The sequence below is a fragment of the Orbicella faveolata genome, unplaced genomic scaffold (genome assembly GCF_042242905.1).
Source record: "Orbicella faveolata isolate gen_17 unplaced genomic scaffold, um_ofav_v1 contig_35, whole genome shotgun sequence".
Taxonomy (NCBI): Eukaryota; Metazoa; Cnidaria; class Anthozoa; order Scleractinia; family Merulinidae; genus Orbicella; species Orbicella faveolata.
Window position 1 is genome coordinate 28,349,091 of NW_028301564.1, and position 22,337 is coordinate 28,371,427.

General features: G+C 40.9%; 2 protein-coding genes and 1 pseudogene across 3 annotated transcripts; all 3 read right to left on the reverse strand.

Annotated features, from left to right (window-relative positions):
- Positions 1–163: 163 nt before the first annotated feature.
- On the reverse strand, positions 164–5,899 carry LOC149104126 (uncharacterized; annotated as a pseudogene). Its single transcript, XR_016201892.1, has 6 exons — positions 5,493–5,899; positions 4,030–4,089; positions 3,522–3,600; positions 2,135–2,297; positions 574–771; positions 164–315 (listed from the first exon to the last, which is right to left on the reverse strand). The product of XR_016201892.1 is annotated as an uncharacterized LOC149104126 (transcript).
- LOC110043874 (N-lysine methyltransferase KMT5A-A-like) lies at positions 5,881–16,592 on the reverse strand (the record flags this gene model as incomplete). Its single annotated transcript, XM_089274226.1, has 6 exons — positions 16,032–16,592; positions 15,052–15,111; positions 9,021–9,099; positions 7,799–7,961; positions 6,358–6,554; positions 5,881–6,101 (listed from the first exon to the last, which is right to left on the reverse strand). Coding segments are annotated over exons 2-6 (690 nt in total), but the record flags the coding sequence as incomplete, so codon positions are not given.
- Positions 9,757–14,951, reverse strand: LOC149104127 (uncharacterized). Its single transcript, XM_089273328.1, has one exon. The coding sequence runs from the start codon at positions 14,650–14,652 to the stop codon at positions 9,757–9,759; it is 4,896 nt and encodes a 1,631-aa protein (XP_089129454.1). The 5' UTR covers positions 14,653–14,951.
- Positions 16,593–22,337: the final 5,745 nt, after the last annotated feature.

The window sequence follows — 22,337 nt, forward strand, 5'->3', positions numbered from 1 at the left end:
ACATACTGTCGCCCTTCGTCTCTTTCTCATCTGATGTGATGTCACTCTTCAACCCATTTTCATCAGAAGAAATGCTGCCACTCTTCGTCTCTTTTTCATCTGAAGATTTGATGCCACCCATCGGCTCGTTTTCATCAGCAGGCATACTACCACTGTTCGTCTCTTTTTCATCTGAACATTTCATGCCACCCATCGGCTCGTTTTCATCAGCAGGCATACTGCCACTCTTCGTCTTTTTTTAATCTGAAAATATGATGCCACCTGTCAGCTCGTTTTCATAATTGTCACCATCCACCAGCCTGCTACTTTTATTGCCTAAGTAAAGTTCATAAAAAAGATATATGATAATTTAGACAAACTTAAATAATAGTGTAAAAGTGTGTCGCACAACGTCTTGTAATTAGACCAAGTCACATTGATGTAAATGTAAAAAAATAGCTAACACTAACAGCATGACTAGGGATGATGAGGAACCATTAAGGATACAACAAACACACTTACATAATTATACAGCTTAATCATTGTTTTAAAGACAATTACACGTTAGGGAGTAAATTTTTGGTTTTTGTGTACCTCTTTTGTTACGCCAAGGAAGATCTTTGACACCATAGTCATACCGCAATTCTTCTCCAACTGATATTTCTCGCAATGCAAACAGGACAAGATAGATGTTTTTTTCCATCCTTTATCTTTCTCATACAGCAGTTGGCTTTGTTTGATGGCGCATCATTGACAAGTCTTCCCAGGCCGCTCGAAAATGTGGCATCAACACTAAAAATCAACAAGAACAGTTTATGTATCTTACTGATTTTGACAAACTGAGCAAGCTTCTACAGATGTTTATATACTATACTGTCGGTTGCTGTTGTTGTTTTATGAAAAATTTCCGTAAAGGTTAGAATTGGCAGAACCGCATAAATTTAAGCTCGTAATCTTTCTTAGACCCTCCTTAAGCATTTCCCCTTGGCCACCATAGCAGAGGGTCTTTCTACGTCCCTATATTCTCTCTGTTGTCTGTTGACTTATATATATTATTAGCAGACCTTTATTTGAAAGCTGCAAACAATTTGCAAGTGGCCTAACGTTCTAGCTGCTATTTTAGATTTCTTTCTGGCCACCAGAGCAAAACATTCATTAGAGCATCATTAAGTTCAGTGAGGGAATAATGTATCTTACTATTCATTTGGGTAGAAGCGGCAAGTAGAGAAAGAATTGGTTAAGTTATTGAACACTTTACTCAACATGTCTTTGGTATTAGGTTTGTGCCGTGGAATTCTAACTGGGCCTTTAGAACACTTAGAAATCAGAAAGCAAACTCTATGCAGGACTGTTTGCCACATTACTCTATATCCGCAGGTGATCAATCAAAATTTGCAGAACTGAAGAAGCTATTTTATTATATTTACAGTTGGCAGCCAATAAAAATTGTTCAGTTTTTACAGCAAGCTCTTATCCACCCTTCCATGCTTACTCTGCCACCCTAGCACTGATAAAGAATAATTCCTTGCAGGCATCATACAACAGTTCTGAGTTCCCATTCTTATGAATATCTCATAATTAATGATAATTAACCTTCAGATGTACAGGCAATAAAACGTGGGGGGGGGGGGGGGGGGGAATGCATGTATGGAACTCCCTTAAGCACAGCAGAATAAATTTACATTGAGTAGAACGCTTTCTCTAAAGAATGACACCTTAATTTAACTATTTTTTTGAAAAGTCAGAAAATTACAGAAATTCATACAAATTAAATCAAGCCAAAATTGGAATCACTTCACCTATCTTCTTCGCGCTCTGTTGCACATAAGGCTACAAAACATTTGAATGCGATCTAAGAATATACGAAGGTTTTTGGCTAGACTTGCATGTAACAATGCAGTTGCCATGGCAACATGACGACTTATAGACGCAAAAGTGACATATCAAAATTTCCGTGAGTTAAGAGTCTCTGAGAGCATCAGCATCCTAGAGTAAATTCTTAAAAAAAAACCCTTATAGGGGTGGCAGCCACCATCCTCTCCCCCCCCCCCCCCCACCCCTTATTCTCCACTTAAGGGTTAATTTTCTAAAACAAAATACAGTATGAATGAACTGCTGCTTTGAAAAAAAAAACATTTCCTTTCCAACACTTTACCAATAACACTCAGAGCCATCCTTAAAGAAAAATAGAAAACTCCCAAGATCTGGACTGTATGACTCTTCTCTCTTCTCTCCTTCTTCTTGGGAGATGAGGTCCCCTTTATATTGAAGGAGAAAATCTCGTTTTGAAAACAACTTTGTTGTAAATACACCTCTTCCTAACAAACAAAGAAAAACAAAATAGGTGAAATGTGAATAAGTTTGCAACGTATCAAAGTAACAGAACTACACATAAAAATTAGCAGCACTTGATAACATTTTATCAAACTAGAAAATGACCGAGTGACTTTTGTCTCATTCTCTGTTAGCACATAAGCTCTAAGATATTTGTTAGTACATAACACAGTGTTCTCCTGCCTCTCAGCTCAGGAAAAATAGTCCTACTGTTGATTTGGAAACCATTTATGTGCCGTAGTTTCCTTCCAGCCAATCATCGACTTACATGATGTTCATGCAGACATAACGATCATAATTAGTTAATATAAATAAGCGTCACGTCCTTGTTCAGAACTTATCTTCCAATTTCGCTAATCTTTTGATCATAAAATAATTACATGCAACATTAGGCTAGTGCGAATGAAAATGTACCTAACAAATACAAATTTATTGTACATTTTTCATTATCATTCTTATACTTATACCAAAACCGCAGTGAAATGCTACCGCGTGCTTTTTGTTGAAACCAATGCAGTTTGCAATTTGAAATTTGCTTTGTTATTTTTTTCAAAGTCAAGAGAGAAAGATTCAAATGTGATTTAACTAACAAAAATTAAATGATCAATATAATGCATTTTGAACTTAAAATAAACGGGGTTCACAATATATATATATATAGTTAGCGGTCAGACAGAAGGAAACTGATCGATTTGAAGATGAAAAAAGACAAGTTCTATATTGCTGCAAGTGCATGAAAGCACATAGAACATGTTCCAAAATGCATTGGGGAGCTCGCATGTTAATTTTAGTACATGTATGTTTTGATTTATGTCAATTTATTGATTAGTGTTGGTTCTAAAAATCTTTTGTTGCAAACTTGCAAAAGCCTCCTGTCTTCGCTGTCCTTTATTTCTCAAGTCCAGATGGGGCCATGCTAAATTCCACTTGAATCCTACCAATAACACAATTGGGGTGTTTTTGAGCAGCGAACTCACCCATTTAATACTCATTTTTTTGTCCTGTCCTTATAATTTCCATAAACTGTAAAAAGTCATTGCATTTAATTACTTGCAAAGTTCGGGAGAACACTTAAATTTTCCGACCAGAAATGTGATGAACCTCTATTTACAGATACTTGGGTGTTAACATTACATTTAAACAACAGATTTTCTGCTTGACACATCTAGCTTCATGTAACTTTGGCAGTCCGTTTACAGTCTACTTACCTATAAAATGGTTAATAAACCTTTCTTCTAAACCATCTTGGTCTGTGCCCTTAGTTAAAAATCCTGTGACATGTTCTTTCTAAAAACAATGACAGAGGTATGTTCATTAATTTTGAGAAATCAATTGAAGTAAAACAGATATGTTTTAATTACAACAAAGGGGTGTGACATTAAATTTTCACCTCTAAAGGAAATAACTTAAAAGCAGAGATATGAATATTCCTGACTTCCCAAAGAATAATGACTGTGGACCAATTCTTTTCCTTTAATTTCATTGGAAAGAAATACGTCCCATGATTGCCGCTTTAAAAAGTGGTCGCTTTAAAGAGGTGGCCGCATAAATTTTATAGAGTTTCTAATGGGCATTTAGCAAGACAAATCAATGTGACTGTAATACACGGTAATAACATGGTGGCCTAAGTTATATAAACAAGGTAGCTGCATGAAAGTGTACAGTTAGTGATAAACCACAAATTATTGGTTTTACAGAGAACCTGTGCATACTCACATGGGGCAGTTGCCTGCTTCTTCTTTTTGTAATGTAATTTGCATTAGAGCCCCCAGATAACTGCATGGAAAAAGAGTTTAAATGACACAATTAGTCAGGTAATAATTTTGATGTTTGGATTAATTCCTGAGTGCTATATAAATTTTACTAGTGATTCCTGAAAAAAAGGAAAATTGAGCAGATGCTTTAGCAGCAAGTGGCACATTGCTTATAATCATTAAAAATAATCATTACAAAAAAGAACAAATACGGAATATGTTGGGGAACAGTGTACATAATCTGCTGTATACATTAAATTAGTATACAGGTCTTTGTGTCCTCTGATGAATTTACTAGTGTCCTTTAAAGTTTGCCCTTCTTATTAATAAGTGACTAGATAGTAATGGACCAATGCGTACAAACAAGTTTAAGGACAACCTCTGATATGACTGCGGGTATGGAACATAGAGAATAACTAACTCAGTTGCCCATAAATATGTCTTGCATGACGTTCCCCCTTTTTTTGAATCAGTTCGGCTGATTAAGTTTTTAACCACACTGGGTAGTTTGGTAGTTTTCTTCTCACAGATCATCACTAATAGTCCTCTGAACACCAAACGATGCCTAAGCCATATTGTCATAGATTAGGGCGCATTAATTATCCACTGACTTAAGTCTCCGATGCAGCTGGATACTTTGACGAAGAAAAGAGAATGAGATAATGAAAACTCCTTTCAGTGAAAGAGTAGTATTAAAACAATTTAGAAATTAAATAATGGACCACTTCTTCCCCGGATGTTTCCCGTTGCTCGGGATGATGAGAACGCAGACTATGGGAATTCAAATATGGCAATGGGCAATCTCGTCTCCAAACTCACTCGTTTGGTTAAAACCAAGAACACAGAGTTGCCGGTTCATTCGAAAACACATGCACTACCCCACAAGCGATATGAGTGTTGTTGCTATATTAGCAGTCAATAATGCATATTCTCAACACTTGTTTTCTGTATCTTCCGTTATTTGTAGAACTAAATCTCAAGCCATTTCACAACAAGAAAAGCATCATCTTTCTGCTACATATAAATCGTTCACCGTAGTTGCCCTAGGCAACCCGCCCCTTTTCTGGGCTTTGTTACTGAAAATCATTTGCCGTCAGCTCTTTTTTTTTGCAATACATTGTGGCCTACCGCGCCTTCAATGGTATTTAATTGCGAAGACATGAAGAAGTTTTCTATAAACCACCTTATTACATGCTATTTTTGCGATACGTTAATTACTGATCAACTTAGAGCGGTTTTCAATTGAGTTTCTTAAAACCAAAACCAAACAAATTACTTACCAATCAGACTACTCAGCCAATCTCAAACCGTAGTAAAAACAAAACCAAAACCAAAGTAATTGTCTAATTACTTTCAACACTCAATTGAGAACCGCTCTATGAGCAAGTCTTGCATAAGTTAGGTACATGATTTTAATTAACTTACTTCATCGTCTATCCAGCATTCCTCATGGGCTAAACCAGGTTTCCACTGCTGAAATCTCTGTAATGATTGTGCCGAAATAGAGGTATTCTCATTCATTGAACAGATATGTTCACTGGTTGTAAAGTTGATTGACAAGGCGGAAGTGCTGTGGTCTTCTTTGCCACTTTGCAGTCCTTTTTCACCAGCAGAGGAGCTGCCACTCCGGAGTTTCTTTCCATCAGAAAACATGCTGTGGTAATCTTCGCCACACCTAAGTCCATTTTCATCAGCAGACATACTGCCGCCCTTCGTCTCTTTTTCATCTGATGTGATGTCACCCTTCAACCCATTTTTCATCAGAAGAAATACTGCCACTCTTCGTCTCTTTTTCATCTGAAGATTTGATCCCACCCATCAGCTCGTTTCCATCACCCATCGGCTCGTTTTCATCAGCAGGCATACTGCCACTGTTCGTCTCTTTTTCATCTGAAGATTTCATGCCACGCATCGGCTCGTTTTCATCAGCAGGCATACTGCCACTGTTCGTCATTTTTTCATCTGAAGATATGATGCCACCTGTTAGCTCGTTTTCATAATTGTCACCATCCACCAGCCTGCTACTTTTATTGCCTAAGTAAAGTTCATAAAAAAGATATATGATAATTTAGACAAACGTAAATAATAGTGTAAAAGTGTGTTGCACAATGTCTGGTAATTAGACCAAGTCACATTGATGTAAATGTAAAAATTGCTAACAGTAACAGCATGACTAGGGATGATGAGGAACCATTAAGGATACAACAAACACACTTACATAATTATACAGCTTAATCATTGTCTTAAAGACAATTACACGTTAGGGAGTAAATTTTTGGTTTTTGTGTACCTCTTTTGTTACGCAAAGGAAGATCTTTGACACCATAGTCATACCGCAATTCTTCTCCAACTGATATTTCTCGCAATGCAAACAGGACAAGATAGATGTTTTTTCCATCCTTTATCTTTCTCATACAACAGTTGGCTTTGTTTGATGGCGCATCATTGACAAGTCTTCCCAGGCCGCTCGAAAATGTGGCATCAACACTAAAAATCAACAAGAACAGTTTATGTATCTTACTGATTTTGACAAACTGAGCAAGCTTCTACAGATGTTTATATACTATACTGTCGGTTGCTGTTGTTGTTTTATGAAAAATTTCCGTAAAGGTTAGAATTGGCAGAACCGCATAAATTTAAGCTCGTAATCTTTCTTAGACCCTCCTTAAGCATTTCCCCTTGGCCACCATAGCAGAGGGTCTTTCTACGTCCCTATATTCTCTCTGTTGTCTGTTGACTTATATATATTATTAGCAGACCTTTATTTGAAAGCTGCAAACAATTTGCAAGTGGCCTAACGTTCTAGCTGCTATTTTAGATTTCTTTCTGGCCACCAGAGCAAAACATTCATTAGAGCATCATTAAGTTCAGTGAGGGAATAATGTATCTTACTATTCATTTGGGTAGAAGCGGCAAGTAGAGAAAGAATTGGTTAAGTTATTGAACACTTTACTCAACACGTCTTTGGTATTAGGTTTGTGCCGTGGAATTCTAACTGGGCCTAACACTTAGAAATCAGAAAGGAAAATCTATGCAGGACTGTTTGTCACATTACTCTATATCCGCAGGTGATCAATCAAAATTTGCAGAACTGAAGAAGCTATTTTATTATATTTACAGTTGGCAGCCAATAAAAATTGTTCAGTTTTTACAGCAAGCTCTTATCCACCCTTCCATGCTTACTCTGCCACCCTAGCACTGATAAAGAATAATTCCTTGCAGGCATCATACAACAGTTCTGAGTTCCCATTCTTATGAATATCTCATAATTAATGATAATCAACCTTCAGATGTACGGGCAATGAAACGTGGGGGGGGGGGGGGGGATGCATGTATGGAACTCCCCTTAAGCACGGCAGAATAAATTTACATTGAGTAGAACGCTTTCTCTAAAGAATGACACCTTAATTTAACTATTTTTTTGAAAAGTCAGAAAATTACAGAAATTCATACAAATTAAATCAAGCCAAAATTGGAATCACTTCACCTATCTTTTTCGGGCTCTGTTGCGCATAAGGCTACAAAACATTTGAATGCGATCTAAGAATATATGCAGGTTTTTGGAGTAAATTCTTAAAAAAAAACCTTAGAGGGGTAGCAGCCACCATCCTCCCTCACCCCCCCCCCCCCCACCCCTTATTGTCCACTTAAGGGTTAATTTTCTAAAACAAAATACAGTATGAATGAACTGCTGCTTTGAAAAAAAAAACATTTCCTTTCCAACACTTTACCAATAACACTCAGAGCCATCCTTAAAGAAAAATAGAAAACTCCCAAGATCTGGACTGTATGACTCTTCTCTCTTCTCTCCTTCTTCTTGGGAGATGAGGTCCCCTTTATATTGAAGGAGAAAATCTCGTTTTGAAAACAACTTTGTTGTAAATACACCTCTTCCTAACAAACAAAGAAAAACAAAATAGGTGAAATGTGAATAAGTTTGCAACGTATCAAAGTAACAGAACTACACATAAAAATTAGCAGCACTTGATAACATTTTATCAAACTAGAAAATGACCGAGTGACTTTTGTCTCATTCTCGGTTAGCACATAAGCTCTAAGATATTTGTTAGTACATAACACAGTGTTCTCCTGCCTCTCAGCTCAGGAAAAATAGTCCTACTGTTGATTTGGAAACCATTTATGTGCCGTAGTTTCCTTCCAGCCAATCATCGACTTACATGATGTTCATGCAGACATAATGATCATAATTAGTTAATATAAATAAGCGTCACGTCCTTGTTCAGAACTTATCTTCCAATTTCGCTAATCTTTTGATCATAAAATAATTATTTTTTTCAAAGTCAAGAGAGAAAGATTCAAATGTGATTTAACTAACAAAAATTAAATGATCAATATAATGCATTTTGAACTTACAATAAACGAGGTTCACAATATACATATAATTAGCGGTCAGACAGAAGGAAACTGATCGATTTGAAGATGAAAAAAGACAAGTTCTATACTGCTGCGAGTGCATGAAAGCACATAGAACATGTTCCAAAATGCATTGGGGAGCTCGCATGTTAATTTTAGTACATGTATACATGTTTTGATTTATGTCAATTTATTGATTAGTGTCGGTCTTAAAAATCTTTTGTTGCAAACTTGCAAAAGTACCCTGTCTTCGCTGTCCTTTATTTCTCAAGTCCAGATGGGCCATGCTAAATTCCACTTGAATCCTACCAATAACACAATTGGGGTGTTTTTGAGCAGCGAACTCACCCATTTAATACTCATTTTTTTGTCCTGTCCTTATAATTTCCATAAACTGTAAAAAGTCATTGCATTTAATTACTTGCAAAGTTCGGGAGAACACTTAAATTCTCCGACCAGAAATGTGATGAACCTCTATTTACAGATACTTGGGTGTTAACATTACATTTAAACAACAGATTTTCTGCTTGACACATCTAGCTTCATGTAACTTTGGCAGTCCGTTTACAGTCTACTTACCTATAAAATGGTTAATAAACCTTTCTTCTAAACCATCTTGGTCTGTGCCCTTAGTTAAAAATCCTGTGACATATTCTTTCTAAAAAACAATGACAGAGGTATGTTCACTAATTTTGAGAAATCAATTGAAGTAAAACAGATATGTTTTTATTATAACAAAGGGGTGTGACATTAAATTTTCACTTCTAAAGGAAATAACTTAAAAGCAGAGAGACAAATATTCCTGACTTCCCAAAGAATAATGACTGTGGACCTAATTCTTTTCCTTTAATTTCATTGGAAAGAAATATGTCCTATGATTGCCGCTTTAAAAAGTGGTCGCTTTAAAGAGGTGGCCGCATAAATGGAGTTTCTTATGGGCATTTAGCAGGACAAATCAATGTGACTGTAATACATGGTAATAACATGGTGGCCTACGCCAGTTAAGAAGATAAGGCAAGAACCAAGGCACGACCGGCTCGTGTAAGGCTTTTAATCAAACTGGGATAAAACTAACAGCCGAGTAACAGTAACAATATGGCGGACGCCACGCTACGAACAACAGATAAAACGCATGCTGAGTCCTAGTACCGCTGACCGGTACTGGCGTGACTTCTTTCTTCTTGTTTCATAAGTCTTTTCAACGCAGTAAATACATAAAGTAAAAAGGGGCATAGTATGCCACATAACAGGAACCGAGAACATAGTGGAATGTACTTGACGCTAACCTATATGCAAGGAAAAGTCAGAGTTCAGTTCAGTCTACAAAACGCGTAGGAGGACGGCGGACACGTGAGGATCTCCGTAGGTCAGGAGTGGGAGGGTCTGCTGACATGACTGCGTTTTCTAATGGGGTGTCATCAGGGCATGACGGCTGTGTAGCTGTGTCAACCATGGTATGGTCAACAGGAAAGGCACAGGCTTGTGGTGTAACACAGTGAGAGCTGTCAGATAGCTGATGCGCTGAAGAAGAGATGGCATCAGGGATGTCAGGCAGAGAGGGTGGAGGGCACGATGTGGTACCAGGTTCGTCTGAGTCGTCTGAGTCGTTACTGCGACGTGTGTGGGGAACACGTAAGGGGTCGGCCAAGTCAGGTGGGACCTTGAAGCACTCTGATAGTTTGACATGGTATGATGAGCTGCGTAATTGGGATCCAATGAACTTTTTGATGTCACAGAACGGTGGTTCTATGGCTACAACAAGGTAGCGGTCGCGGGCTCGAGACTTGTTCAGGTCGGAATTGAGGTACACTAGGTCACCAATATCAATCTGGGGAGTAGGGCGCCTTTGCTGCACAGGGGCCTTAGAGCGCTCACTGTGGGGGTGGTTGGAGAGGCGCTGCTTGTGCTGGAGGGTAATTAAATGGTCGTCAGCAAGGGGTAACTGCTTGTTTGAAAACTGGTCCCGCTGTGTCCACATTTCTCGTGAGGATAGGCCACGTGAACGGATACGAGAGTTCAAGGCAGAGGTCGCTATGGCAAGAGTGAGGGGAGAGACAGCACCACCAAGAGGCTCCTGACGTAGTAGTTCTGTTTCCAACTCCTGGACAGCTCTCTCAGCTATGGGGTTCTCGTTGGGATTTTTGGCCTGGCCAAGCTCAATTGTAATTCTGTGCTTCTCTAAGAGTGGGTCGTTGACTAGGGCCTTAAAGCCAGGTGCAGGGTCAGTACGGATCACAGCGGGTGGACCATCCATAGGGCGCATTTCCAAGCAGAGTTTGACGATGGCATTGCGTAACGTTTGGTGCCGCTCATCTTCAAGCAATAAACTGGAGGAGTAAGAGGTCACAGTCTCGCGGAGGACAAAGATAAGCTGGCAAGAGCGCTTGATGACGTCTGCCGCGAAGGACCGACCAATAGCGTCAGGTGGTGGCGAGGTGGACTGGTCAATACGTGCGGTTGGAGAGTTTCGGAGTGCCGCACAGGAGTGGCATCCTTCAGAGACACGAGAGATTGCCTTGTCCAGATCGAGGGCGAAAAGATAGCGTTTGACGACCATCTTCAACTGGTGGCAGGACGGGTGGCTAAGCTGAATGTGAAGAGCGGTCAAAAGGCCATCCAAGGCTTGGCGGGGGACGATAATGCACTCCCTGGACGGTGACAACGGTTCATGACGCTGCACAACAAGGAGGCCATCATTTGCAATTGACGCAACTTGTAAATACCGTTTGACGTCCTTGATGTTAGTCAGTTTCTTGGAAGGTCTCGTACCCTGGACAAGGTGAGCGTGTGTCCGGCGCAGGTCTGGGCATTCAGACTGAACAGCCAACCAGGCGGGCCGGCTGGTGAAGGGAAGGCGGACGCTCCCTTGGAGGATATCTTGAACAGACACGGCTCGGACGACAGAGTCGCTAGTTCGAGTGATGAAAGAACACACCTGACAGGTCTCGTTTTCACAGGGGGCGGCGTTTCGGCTTGCAAAGTCTGACGGGAGGATATCAGCGCCTGAGACGTGCTTTACAGAAGCCTGGTAGCGGCTTACGACAGATAAGAAAGTGGATACACGAGGGCTGGCAGAGAACTCCCCACGGCAGAGCTTCTCGTACGCTTGGACGCAGGGCTTACTGTCAGTAAGGATGCAGGCCTTCTTGGACGACTGAATAAGATACGGGCTGAAGTGCTTAGTAGCAGCCGCAATGGAGAGGGCTTCTACCTCGCATGGAAGCCACGTTGTCTGGGACCCCCGCAACTTAGCGCTGAAGAAACCGGAAACATGTAACTTGTCTCCGCGCGTCACATAGAGGGTAGCACCTATTCCTGGGTCCCTGACAGCTCCGTCAGTTACGATCCATAGCTGGTCCTCAGGTCTGGGTAACTTGATTGTGAGCGCAGATGAAAGGGCATTCTGAGCACTACGGAATGCACCTCTTAGATCATCGGTCCAGTTTATGGATTCCTGGGAAGGACGACCAGCCGTTACAGCATCCAAGGGAGTGAGGTAACGTGAGCACCTTGGGATGACGCGGGAGAGGACCTTGTATGCCCCAATGAAGGATCTCAATCGACCAATAGTGCTTGGCTCAGGGTAGGTGGCGAGAGTGTTTAGGCGGTGGGGACTGGCGGAGAGAGAGCCAACAGTCCAGATCCAGCCAAGAATAGTGGTGCTCTTGGGACTGATGATGGTCTTGTGGGCAGACAAACGCAGGTTACACTTGTGTAGGGCTTGTAGGACCTTCTTCCAGTTGCATAATAGCTCTTGGGGTGTGTTGCCGCCACAGTATAGATCATCCGCAATTTTGGCCACGGATCCATCTTGTAGTAAGGGGCCTAGGACGCGGGACATAACCTCTTCCAGGGCGGTTTCCGAACCGGGCATGCCCATAGCGGAACGAACGTAGACTCGTACTCCTTTAAAAGGAGTGGCAACGCCGCAGTACTTCATGGACTCTTTGGCCAGAGGGATTTGATAAAAGGCACTTGTTAGGTCGGTGACAATGATGTGTGACCACTGGGCGATGAGTCGTAGGGTGGAGTCAACATCGGGCAGCAAAGATGGTTGAGGCTTACTGTATCTGCCTACGTCAGCAAAAGCAGTGACGAGACGAGAGCCGCCATTGGGCTTCTTTACCAGGAAAGAAGGGTTTAGGTATTCCACAGTGATACCAACATCTTCGGGGCGACGGAAGACTCCGAGTTGCTCTAGGTGGTCAAACTTCTCTTGGAGCTCGACGAGTTTATCTCGTGCATATTGGGGGAGGCGACCTTTCCGCTGTGGTGGCTCACCAGGGCCCATGTTGACCTGTGCTTGGTAAGGGCCGGAGGATCCATTGTAACCAGGGAACTGGGGGTCAAATACGGAGTCGTACTCTCTAAGCAGGGATTGGAAATTGGTCCTGATAGCCTGAGGTAGGATGCTGTCTGGGTCTACCTGAACGGATGCGGAGTGACTGGAATTAGAGGGTGGTAACGGACGCTGAGCGGGAGACGGGCCTGGATCCTCTTTTGGTTCGAAGACAGGAGTGACTTGGCAGAAGTGTTCGTGACGCTTAAGTGTGCGAGGCTCGGTTGACAGGGTTGGTATGCGTATGGCCCGCGCAACACTTGAAACGACACTAGGCTGCGGCCACAACTGGGATGGCTTGAGTTTATGTGAACTTGGTGCATCAGTACGAGGCTCAAGTGCATACTCTGAATCAGGAGGAGCATCGTCTGGCAGCTGTACTTCCAAGAATTCTCCGGGCCAAACAGTCTTGGAAGGAGTAGGAGCACGGAGAACAAAAGCCCTACGAACAGTTGGGAGGGGGCTGGGTGGAGACTTGGACCCATACGTGTAGACAGACCCATTGCCAAGGAGCACCTCTCTCTTAGCGGGACGCACAGCAACATCATTTGCCTCCATAAAGGGGGTCCCGGCGAGTACTTTAACATCAAGATCCTCTACGACAAGACCTTCGAACGTAAAGTCTGTGTTGTCGCGGGTGAAGGTTGTTCGTATCTCACCGACCACCCGAAGTTGAGAAGAGCCATCAGCCTGCTGCACGGACTGGGCACTTGATATTACAGGACATCCGAGGTGTTTCGCGGTAGAGTGACGGATCATATTTCCAGTGGCGCCGCTGTCAATGGTGACGCGGACAACACGGTGAGCATGAAAGACATCCATATAAGGAGACTGACGGGTCTGTACACGGTAGGCTACGACATCTGGGGTAGGCAAAGTGGGATCAGGAACTGGAGTATCAGGGTCGAGGTCGCAGTCCGTGTCTGGTTCGTTGTCGAGGATGCCAACGATCTGTCTCGCTTTTACCATGAAGCGCCTGTCATTGTCAGGGAGGAAGGTACACTGACTGAGGAAGTGGTTTGTGTTAGAGCGACCGGCTTGCTTGCATAAGGGGCAGACCTTGTCCTGACGAGGTTGTCTGGTGCGGAACTTAGAGTTACTCCTGCCACCCGGACGGGGGCTACGAAAATCGTCAGCTACTGCTGCACGCAGGATCCTAGCGTCATCGGAGGTGCGGATTTCCTCAAGGAGAGAGGTAAGGACTTGTGAGATTTCTGGCTTAATTGAGGCAAGGGTGCGAGATCTCAACTCCGTGCCGTAGCGCTGCTTGACCAATCGAGGAAGGCTGGGGTGAATGAGTCGTAGCCAGGTAAGGACGACGAAGTTCTCGAGAGTGGGAGTAAGTTCCTCATCCTCTGAAACATGTTCACCATGGTGGGTTAAGCCATTTGCACGCAGCAAGGAATCCTCTACAAAGGCCATGAGGCGTTGGTACAGGTCCTCGGGGCGCTCATCTGCCGCAAGGTGTATGTCAGAAAAGTCGATAAGTTGTGCGCCGGTGACCTGGAATCCAAAGTGTTGTCGAATAGCTTGCCAGATGAACTCAAGAGAGGTTGAGTTTTTTACCAGCGTGCTACGCGAAATAATAGGGCAGTAATTGGCGGTTTGTCCCAGCATCAGCTCGAGGAAGTTGGTTTTTTGACGAGCGGTTAAGCGTCGAGAGAGTGGTACAGTTTCGCCATCGTTTTCGAGTCCTCGAAGCGGTTGGGCTTTGGTCTTTTTCAACCATGTAAAACCATCCGCGAGGAAGGGGGCGAAGTTGCTGTCTAAGGATAGTGTGTACAGTAGATTTTGCTTCCAGTTTTCAAAGCTATTGATTGTTTCCACCTTGGAGAGGCACCACTGCTTCGGTGCGCGGTGAGTAGACGCCATAACACACGATGTAGAACTCCGGACGTGTTGTCACAGCGAAGGATGCACTGTTTTGGTTCACGCGGTCGAGGCAGAAAAGAGGCTTTCTACGGCGAAAATGCGGCTTGGGTTGAACCGAACGCTGCCACCACGCCAGTTAAGAAGATAAGGCAAGAACCAAGGCACGACCGGCTCGTGTAAGGCTTTTAATCAAACTGGGATAAAACTAACAGCCGAGTAACAGTAACAATATGGCGGACGCCACGCTACGAACAACAGATAAAACGCATGCTGAGTCCTAGTACCGCTGACCGGTACTGGCGCTAAGTTATATAAACAAGGTAGCTGCATGAAAGCGTACAGTTAGTGATAAACCGCTAGTTAGTTTTACAGAGAACGTGTGCATATAATTCTACTCACATGAGGCAGTTGCCTGCTTCTTCTTTTCATAATGTAACTTGCATTAGAGCCCCCAGATAACTGCAATTAATCAGGTAATATTTTCAATGTTTGGATTAATTCCTGAGTGCTATATAAATTTTACTAGTGATTCCTGAAAAAAAAGGAGAATTGAGCAGATGCTTTAGCAGCAGCAATTGGCACATTGCTTATAATCATTAAAAATAATCATTACAAAAAAGAACAAATACGGAATATGTTGGGGAACAGTGTACATAATCTGCTGTATACATTAAATTAGTATACAGGTCTTTGTGTCCTCTGATGAATTTACTAGTGTCCTTTAAAGTTTGCCCTTCTTATTAATAAGTGACTAGATAGTAATGGACCAATGCGTACAAACAAGTTTAAGGACAACCTCTGATATGACTGCGGGTATGGAACATAGAGAATAACTAACTCAGTTGCCCATAAATATGTCTTGCATGACGTTCCCCCTTTTTTTGAATCAGTTCGGCTGATTAAGTTTTTAACCACACTGGGTAGTTTGGTAGTTTTCTTCTCACAGATCATCACTAATAGTCCTCTGAACACCAAACGACGCCTAAGGCATATTTTGTCATAGATTAGGGCGCATTAATTATCCACTGACTTAAGTCTCCGATGCAGCTGGATACTTTGACGAAGAAAAGAGAATGAGATAATGAAAACTCCTTTCAGTGAAAGAGTAGTATTAAAACAATTTAGAAATTAAATAATGGACCACTTCTTCCCCGGATGTTTCCCGTTCCTCGGGATGATCAGAACGCAGGCTATGGGAATTGAAATATGGCAATGGGCAATCTCGTCTCCAAACTCGCTCGTTTGGTTAAACATGGCCAGAAATTCCGGACATCGCAACGGCGCACGCGCGAGGTTACTTGACAATATGGCCGCCAAACACTCAAAGGAAATGTATGGCAGAAATTAAGCAAAATAAAATAGAGCACGTTCTGGCTTACCGGGAACAAGTGCCGTGATCCGCTAGAGTTCTTGAAAGTTTCCTCGGCTATTCTGATAAGTTAGTTTTCATCAACAAATGTTACTGGCCCTGCTTTTCATCGATGTTTATTTTCGAAGCTTGGCCCATACAATGCTCTACAAAACAGAGGCTTGAAATCCCATTTTTACATCCCAAGAAGATTTTGATCCTCTGTAGCAGATAACTTAATCGGGATATCCCAAGTGCTGCGATCGCTTGAAGAAAAGCACCGTATGATGTACTATTTGACCAATTTTCACCTGCGATGCTGATTTCTTCGCTGTGCTTTTTGGTTTTAAAAAGCTTGCAAAATGACGGAAAGCAAGCTCGTAAACAACCACGCTAAAATCCCCAAATCAGCTGTCTTTGCACGGCGATATTTCGGCTGCAAATGGTCCGATTTTGCTCCATAAGACATCGTTTGAAAGGCAATTTTCTCTAGTTTTTACTTTTGTGCAATTACTCAGCAGTTATTTACATGCCCAACAACATCTTTTTGTACGACAACTTTTTCTGTAATGTCATTGAGCCCGAAGTACGCTGTACTGAACAGCGGTATGCACCACTAAAATGTGTAGTAGACGTATGCCGCACGAAAATTAACAGACTCGATGTCCGGAATTTCTGGCCATGACCAAGAACACAGAGTTGCCGGTTAATTCGAAAACACATGCACTACCCCACAAGCGATATGAGTGTTGTTGCTATATTAGCAGTCAATAATGCAAATTCTCAACACTTGTTTTCTGTATCTTCCGTTATTTGTAGAACTAAATCTCAAGCCATTTCACAACAAGAAAAGCCTCATCTTTCTGCTATATATAAATCGTTCACCATAGTTGCCCTAAGCAACCCGCCTCTTTTCTGGTCTTTTTACTGAAAATCATTTGCCGTCAGCTCTTCTTTTTGCAATACATTGCGGCCTACCGCGCCTTCAATGGTATTTAATTGCGAAGACATGAAGAAGTTTTCTATAAACCACCTTATTACATGAAATTTTCGCGACACGTTAATTTCGAGAATTTCGGGCTTAGATCGGTTTTTAATTGACTTTGGTTTTGGTTTTGGTTTGACTACGGTTTGAGATTGGCTGAGTAGTCCAATTGGGAAGTAATTGGTTTCGTTTTGGTTTTACGACACTCATTTGAAAACCGCTCTGAAAGAATCGCGAAATCAAAGTGACTCGAACAATAAGTGTCGCAAACATAACATGCCGCGAAATGTTACTACTGCTTTTTGTCTCCACTTCAGGCAGCACTTTTTTATACAGTTCTCGAATTGCCTATTTATTGGTGCTTTGTTATTCTGTTCCAATAGCTACTTAAATTTCTTAATGCCTTGTACATTCTTTTCATATATTTTTTTATTATTACTCTCGCCTCTACTGGAATTTCTAAGCCTCCTGGAAAAAGTGGTGTGCGTCCATGGCACTGAAGAAGACTTCAGTGTCATGGTGAAATAAAAAAAAATCTTTTAAAGCGGCTGATATCACGTTGCAGGAGAGCAGGCGAGTAATTAAAGTGATTGAAAAGGCAAAATTTTCTCGTAATCGCGAAATTTAAGAGCTGCGAAATATGCGCACCTCAAAATCGCGAAATTAGCGTGTCGCGAAAATTTCTGTAATAGGGTAGGTGACCTTTTATTTGCCAAAAGTAACTTACCCAGAAAATGCAAAATAAGCCCCCATAAAAATATTAAACTTTTCCCCAGATTTTAACAGATGTATAAAGACAAGTGGTAACAAGCAACAAAACGCACTAGGTGTTGTTTGGATATCTACTAAAGATGAGATAGTCCTCACAAGAAGGGTGTGGCAACATACGCCCCACAAGTAGGCAGGGGTACGTATGTGTGTATTACGTGAAGTAAAGAAAATTTATCCTTTCAAAAGTTCTTTAAAACATTTTTAATATTTCTCAGACCAATTTTTCGCGCGCAATTGTTAACATCCTGAAATGAAAACTCTGTCAAATATTGGCTTTGAACCCTCCGATAATGTAATGATGTGTTTGTGCTATTTCTCTGCCTTCCAGATCTTGTAAATATCTGATCCCTAATTGCGGGGACACGGATCGCTTCGGCAACTACAGGTCCTTTTCGCTGCAAAAGTACACTGTGCAAAAATTTTTAACTCAAGTGACATTTCTCTTGACTCAAGACACTTATACAAGAAAAACCGAGAAACAGACCGAAGCGTGCCTCTCCCAGAACTATTATCTCAATGCATTTTTCCGCGACTTTCTTTCCAGGTACAAGTGCTATATGTGAACGTCATTCTTCACATCAATGAAGAATTCCAAAATAAAAACAAAGATTTTATTGAAAAATATCTTAGGAAACTTTGTACACATCACGTTAATACGCCTAAACTTACTGTTCAATTTAAAAGGTGGTTTGGTAGTCCCTTCCTTCATCAGTGATTAGGTCCCCCACAAGTCAGGTCTACACAAAGTTTCCGTAGGTTAAAAAGGCACGTAAAATGACCCCACAATTAGGACTGTGTAATTCAATAAACAGATATGCTTTTAAAACTTATCGCAATAATCTGTGTAAACGGACCAAGCATTACTGCCAAGGTAATTAAAAGATATCCTTTTAAATATTCTGGAAATAATCTACATTTCTGACGCTAATGTTTCGCGCGAAATTGTTACGCACTAAAATGAAAACTCGGTGCTTTGTACCCGCCGATGATGTGTTTGTCCTATTGCGCATCTTTAAATTAAATCGCCTATTGCACTACCGTGATAAAAAAAAAACAAACAAAAACAAATGTTTCTTAGTCAACTACACCTGTGAATTCTTCACGGGGACATTTCAAGTTTTATACCAATCATCGTACTGTAATTCATTTGCATGCATGTGCTTCTTACGTTTCGAAACTACAGGACCTTTTCGCGGCAAAAGTACACTTTACAGAAATTTCGAACTCACTGTGGCATTTCTCATAACTCAAGACACTTATAGAAGAAACACCGACAAACAGCCTGAAACGTACCTCTCCCAAAACTATTATCTCAATGCAGTTTGCTGCGAACAATCTCGGCTAAAAGTGCTCTATCTGTATATCATTCTTCATATAAATGAAAAATTTTCAAACATCAAAACAAAGATTTTAATAAACAATGTGTCAAACAACCGTGTTCACATCACATTAATGGGCCTAAACTTACCGTTCAGTTTAAAAGATGGGTTGGTAGTCCCCGTATGGCAAGAAGTAGATATATTCCTCCATCAGTGATCAGATCCCTCACAAGTGAGGTCTACACAAAGTTTCAGTAGATCAAATAGGCGTCTAAAATGATCCCACAATTAGGACTGTATTCAACAAGCGGATCTCCTGTCAAAACTTATCGCTATAATCTTTGTAAACAGCTAATGATTAAAATATATCCTTTCAAAAGTTCTGGAAATAACTTACATTTCTGATGTCAATTTTCCCCGCGAAATTGTTAGCCCTCTAATAAGGAAACTGTGTCCAACATTGACCTTATTGCACTACCGTGATAAAACAACAAATAGTTGTTGGTCAAAAACGCTTGTGAATTCTTTAAGGCGGCGTTTCAAGTTTTCAACCAATCATCGTATTGTAATTCATTTGCACGTGCTTCTTACCAAAAGACGTCCAGGACTTTCATGAAAATAAGGTTCCATGTATATTTTACCATTATATTCACTGGCAGTCTCAAAGTGGGGCCTGGGTGTTAAAACAGATTTTATAAAATGTCTTACACTTCACTTTAAGAAGGAGAACAAGAATAAAAAGCTACAAGTAACTAAGTCTGCATACACAATTAATCATGGAAGTGCTGTGAACATTTTCTATCTATTTCCGGATAATTATTCGTTTTTCTAAAATTTATCTCCATTCCACTGCTTTCTGGTATGGCGTTCTGGCGATTTTCAAATTTTCATCAGTGAATTGCTCCTAGACATTCAGCAAAGTGTTTTTCTGGCTTCAGCACCGAGTTTCGCTGGTTAGAAATTAATTTAATGCGTTTTCCTTCTGAGGAACCCTCCCTTCCAGATCTTGTAAATATCTAACCCATGATTGTGGAAACACGGATCTCTTTGTAAACGACAGGTCCTCTACGCCGCAAAAGAACAGTACTGTACATAAATTTCTAACTCAAGTGACATTCCTCTTAACTTAAGACACTTATGGAAGAAAAACCAAGAAACAGAGCGAAACGTGCCTGTCCCAAAACTATTATTTCAATGCATTTTGCCGCGAAAAATCTCGGCTACAAATGCTATATCTGTATATCATTCTTCACATAAATAAAGAATTTCCAGAAATCAAAACAGAGATTTTAATGAAAAAAATGTCAAGCAACCGTGTTCACATCACATTGATACGTCTAAACTCACCGTTCAATTCAAAAGATGGTTTGGTAGTCCCCGTATGGCGAGAAGAGGGCGTCTTCCTCCATCAGTGATCAGGTCCCTCACAACTGCGGTCAACACAAACTTTCCGAAAGTTAAATAGGTGTGTAAAATGACCCCACAAATTTGGAGTGTGTATTCAAAAGGGGGATCTCCTTTCAGAACTTATCGCTATAATCTGTATAAACAGCTAATGATTAAAAGACATCCTTTCAAAAATTCTGGAAATAACTTACATTTTTGATGCCAATGTTTCGCGCGAAATTGTCAGCCCCTTGAAATGAAAACTGTGAAAACTATGTCAAGAAACTTTGTACACATCACATTAATACGTCTAAGCTTACAGTTCAATTGAAAATACGTTTTGGTAGCCCCGGTATGGCGAGCAGCAGATCACTTAACTTGCCGAAATTGTTGTCTCCACAAAGTTTCCTTGCCTTGAAGTACCGATAATCTGCACTGTGTTTTTAACAAACGGATCTGTTTTCAAAACTTATCTCCAATATTCGATGTAAACCTACTCCGGTAATCTCCGCCGAGTTTGCGTGCGTTCAAGTACCCATAAGTCGGGGCTGTGTTTTTAACAAACGGATATGCTTCAAAACTCATCTTCTATATTCGATGTAAACTTACCCGGGTAGAGATTGTGGACCGTGCATTTAAGCTAAGATAATTAAAAGCTATCCTTTCAAAAGTTCTGGAAATAAGTTACATTTCTGATGACAATTTTTCGCGCGAAATTGTTAGCGCTCTGATAAGAAAACTGTGTCCAACATTGGCCTTATACCCTCCGATAATGTGTTGCCCTATTGCTCATCTTTAAAGTGAATCGCCAATTGCACTACCGTGATAAAACGACAAATGTTTGTTAGTCAACAACGCTTGTGAATTCTTTACGGCGACGTCTCAAGTTTTTTACCAATTATCGTATTGTAATTCATTTGCATGTGCTTTTTACTAAAAGACGTCCAGGACTTTCATGAAAATGAGGTTCCATGTATGTTATACCATTGTATACACTGACAGTCTTAAAGTGGCCTGGGTGTTAAAACGAATTTTATGAAATGTCGTACACTTTGCTTTAAGCAGGAGAACAAGAATCAAACGTTACAAGTAACTAAGTCTATAAACTCAATTAATCATGGAAGTGCTATGAACATTTTCTATCTATTTCCGGATGATTAGTCGTTTTTCTAAAATTTCTCTCCATTCCACTGTATTCTGGTATAGCGTTCTTGCAGTTTTCAAGTTTTCATCAGTGAATTGCTCCTAGACATTCAGCAATTGTTTTTTTTTTTCTGGCTTCAGCACCGAGTTTCGTTGGATGGAAATTAATTTCGTGCGTTTTTCTTTCTAAGTAACTCTGCCTTCCAGATCTTTTAAATATTTAATCCCTAATTGTGGGGACACGGATCTCTTTGTAAACTACAGGTCCTTTTCGCCGCAAAAGAACAGTACTGTACATAAATTTCGAACTCCAGTGACATTTCTCTTAAGTCAAGACACTTATAGAAGAAAACCAAGAAGCAGACCGAAACGTGCCTGTCCCAAAACTATCATCTCAATGCTCTTTGCCGCAAACAATGTCGGTTACAAATGCTATATCTGTATATCATTCTTCACATAAATGAAGAATTTCCAGAAATTAAAACAGAGATTTTAGTGAAAAATATGTTAAGGAATTTTGTACACATCACATTGATACGTCTAAACTTATCGTTCAATTCAAAATACGGTTTGGTAGCGCCTGTATGGCGAGAAGCAGATCACTTGTCTCCACGAACTTTGCATGCCTTGAAGTACCGATAATCTGCACTGTGTTTTTAACAAACGGATCTGTTTTTAAAACTTATCTCCAATATTCGATGTAAACTTACTCCGGTAATCTCCGCCGAGTTTG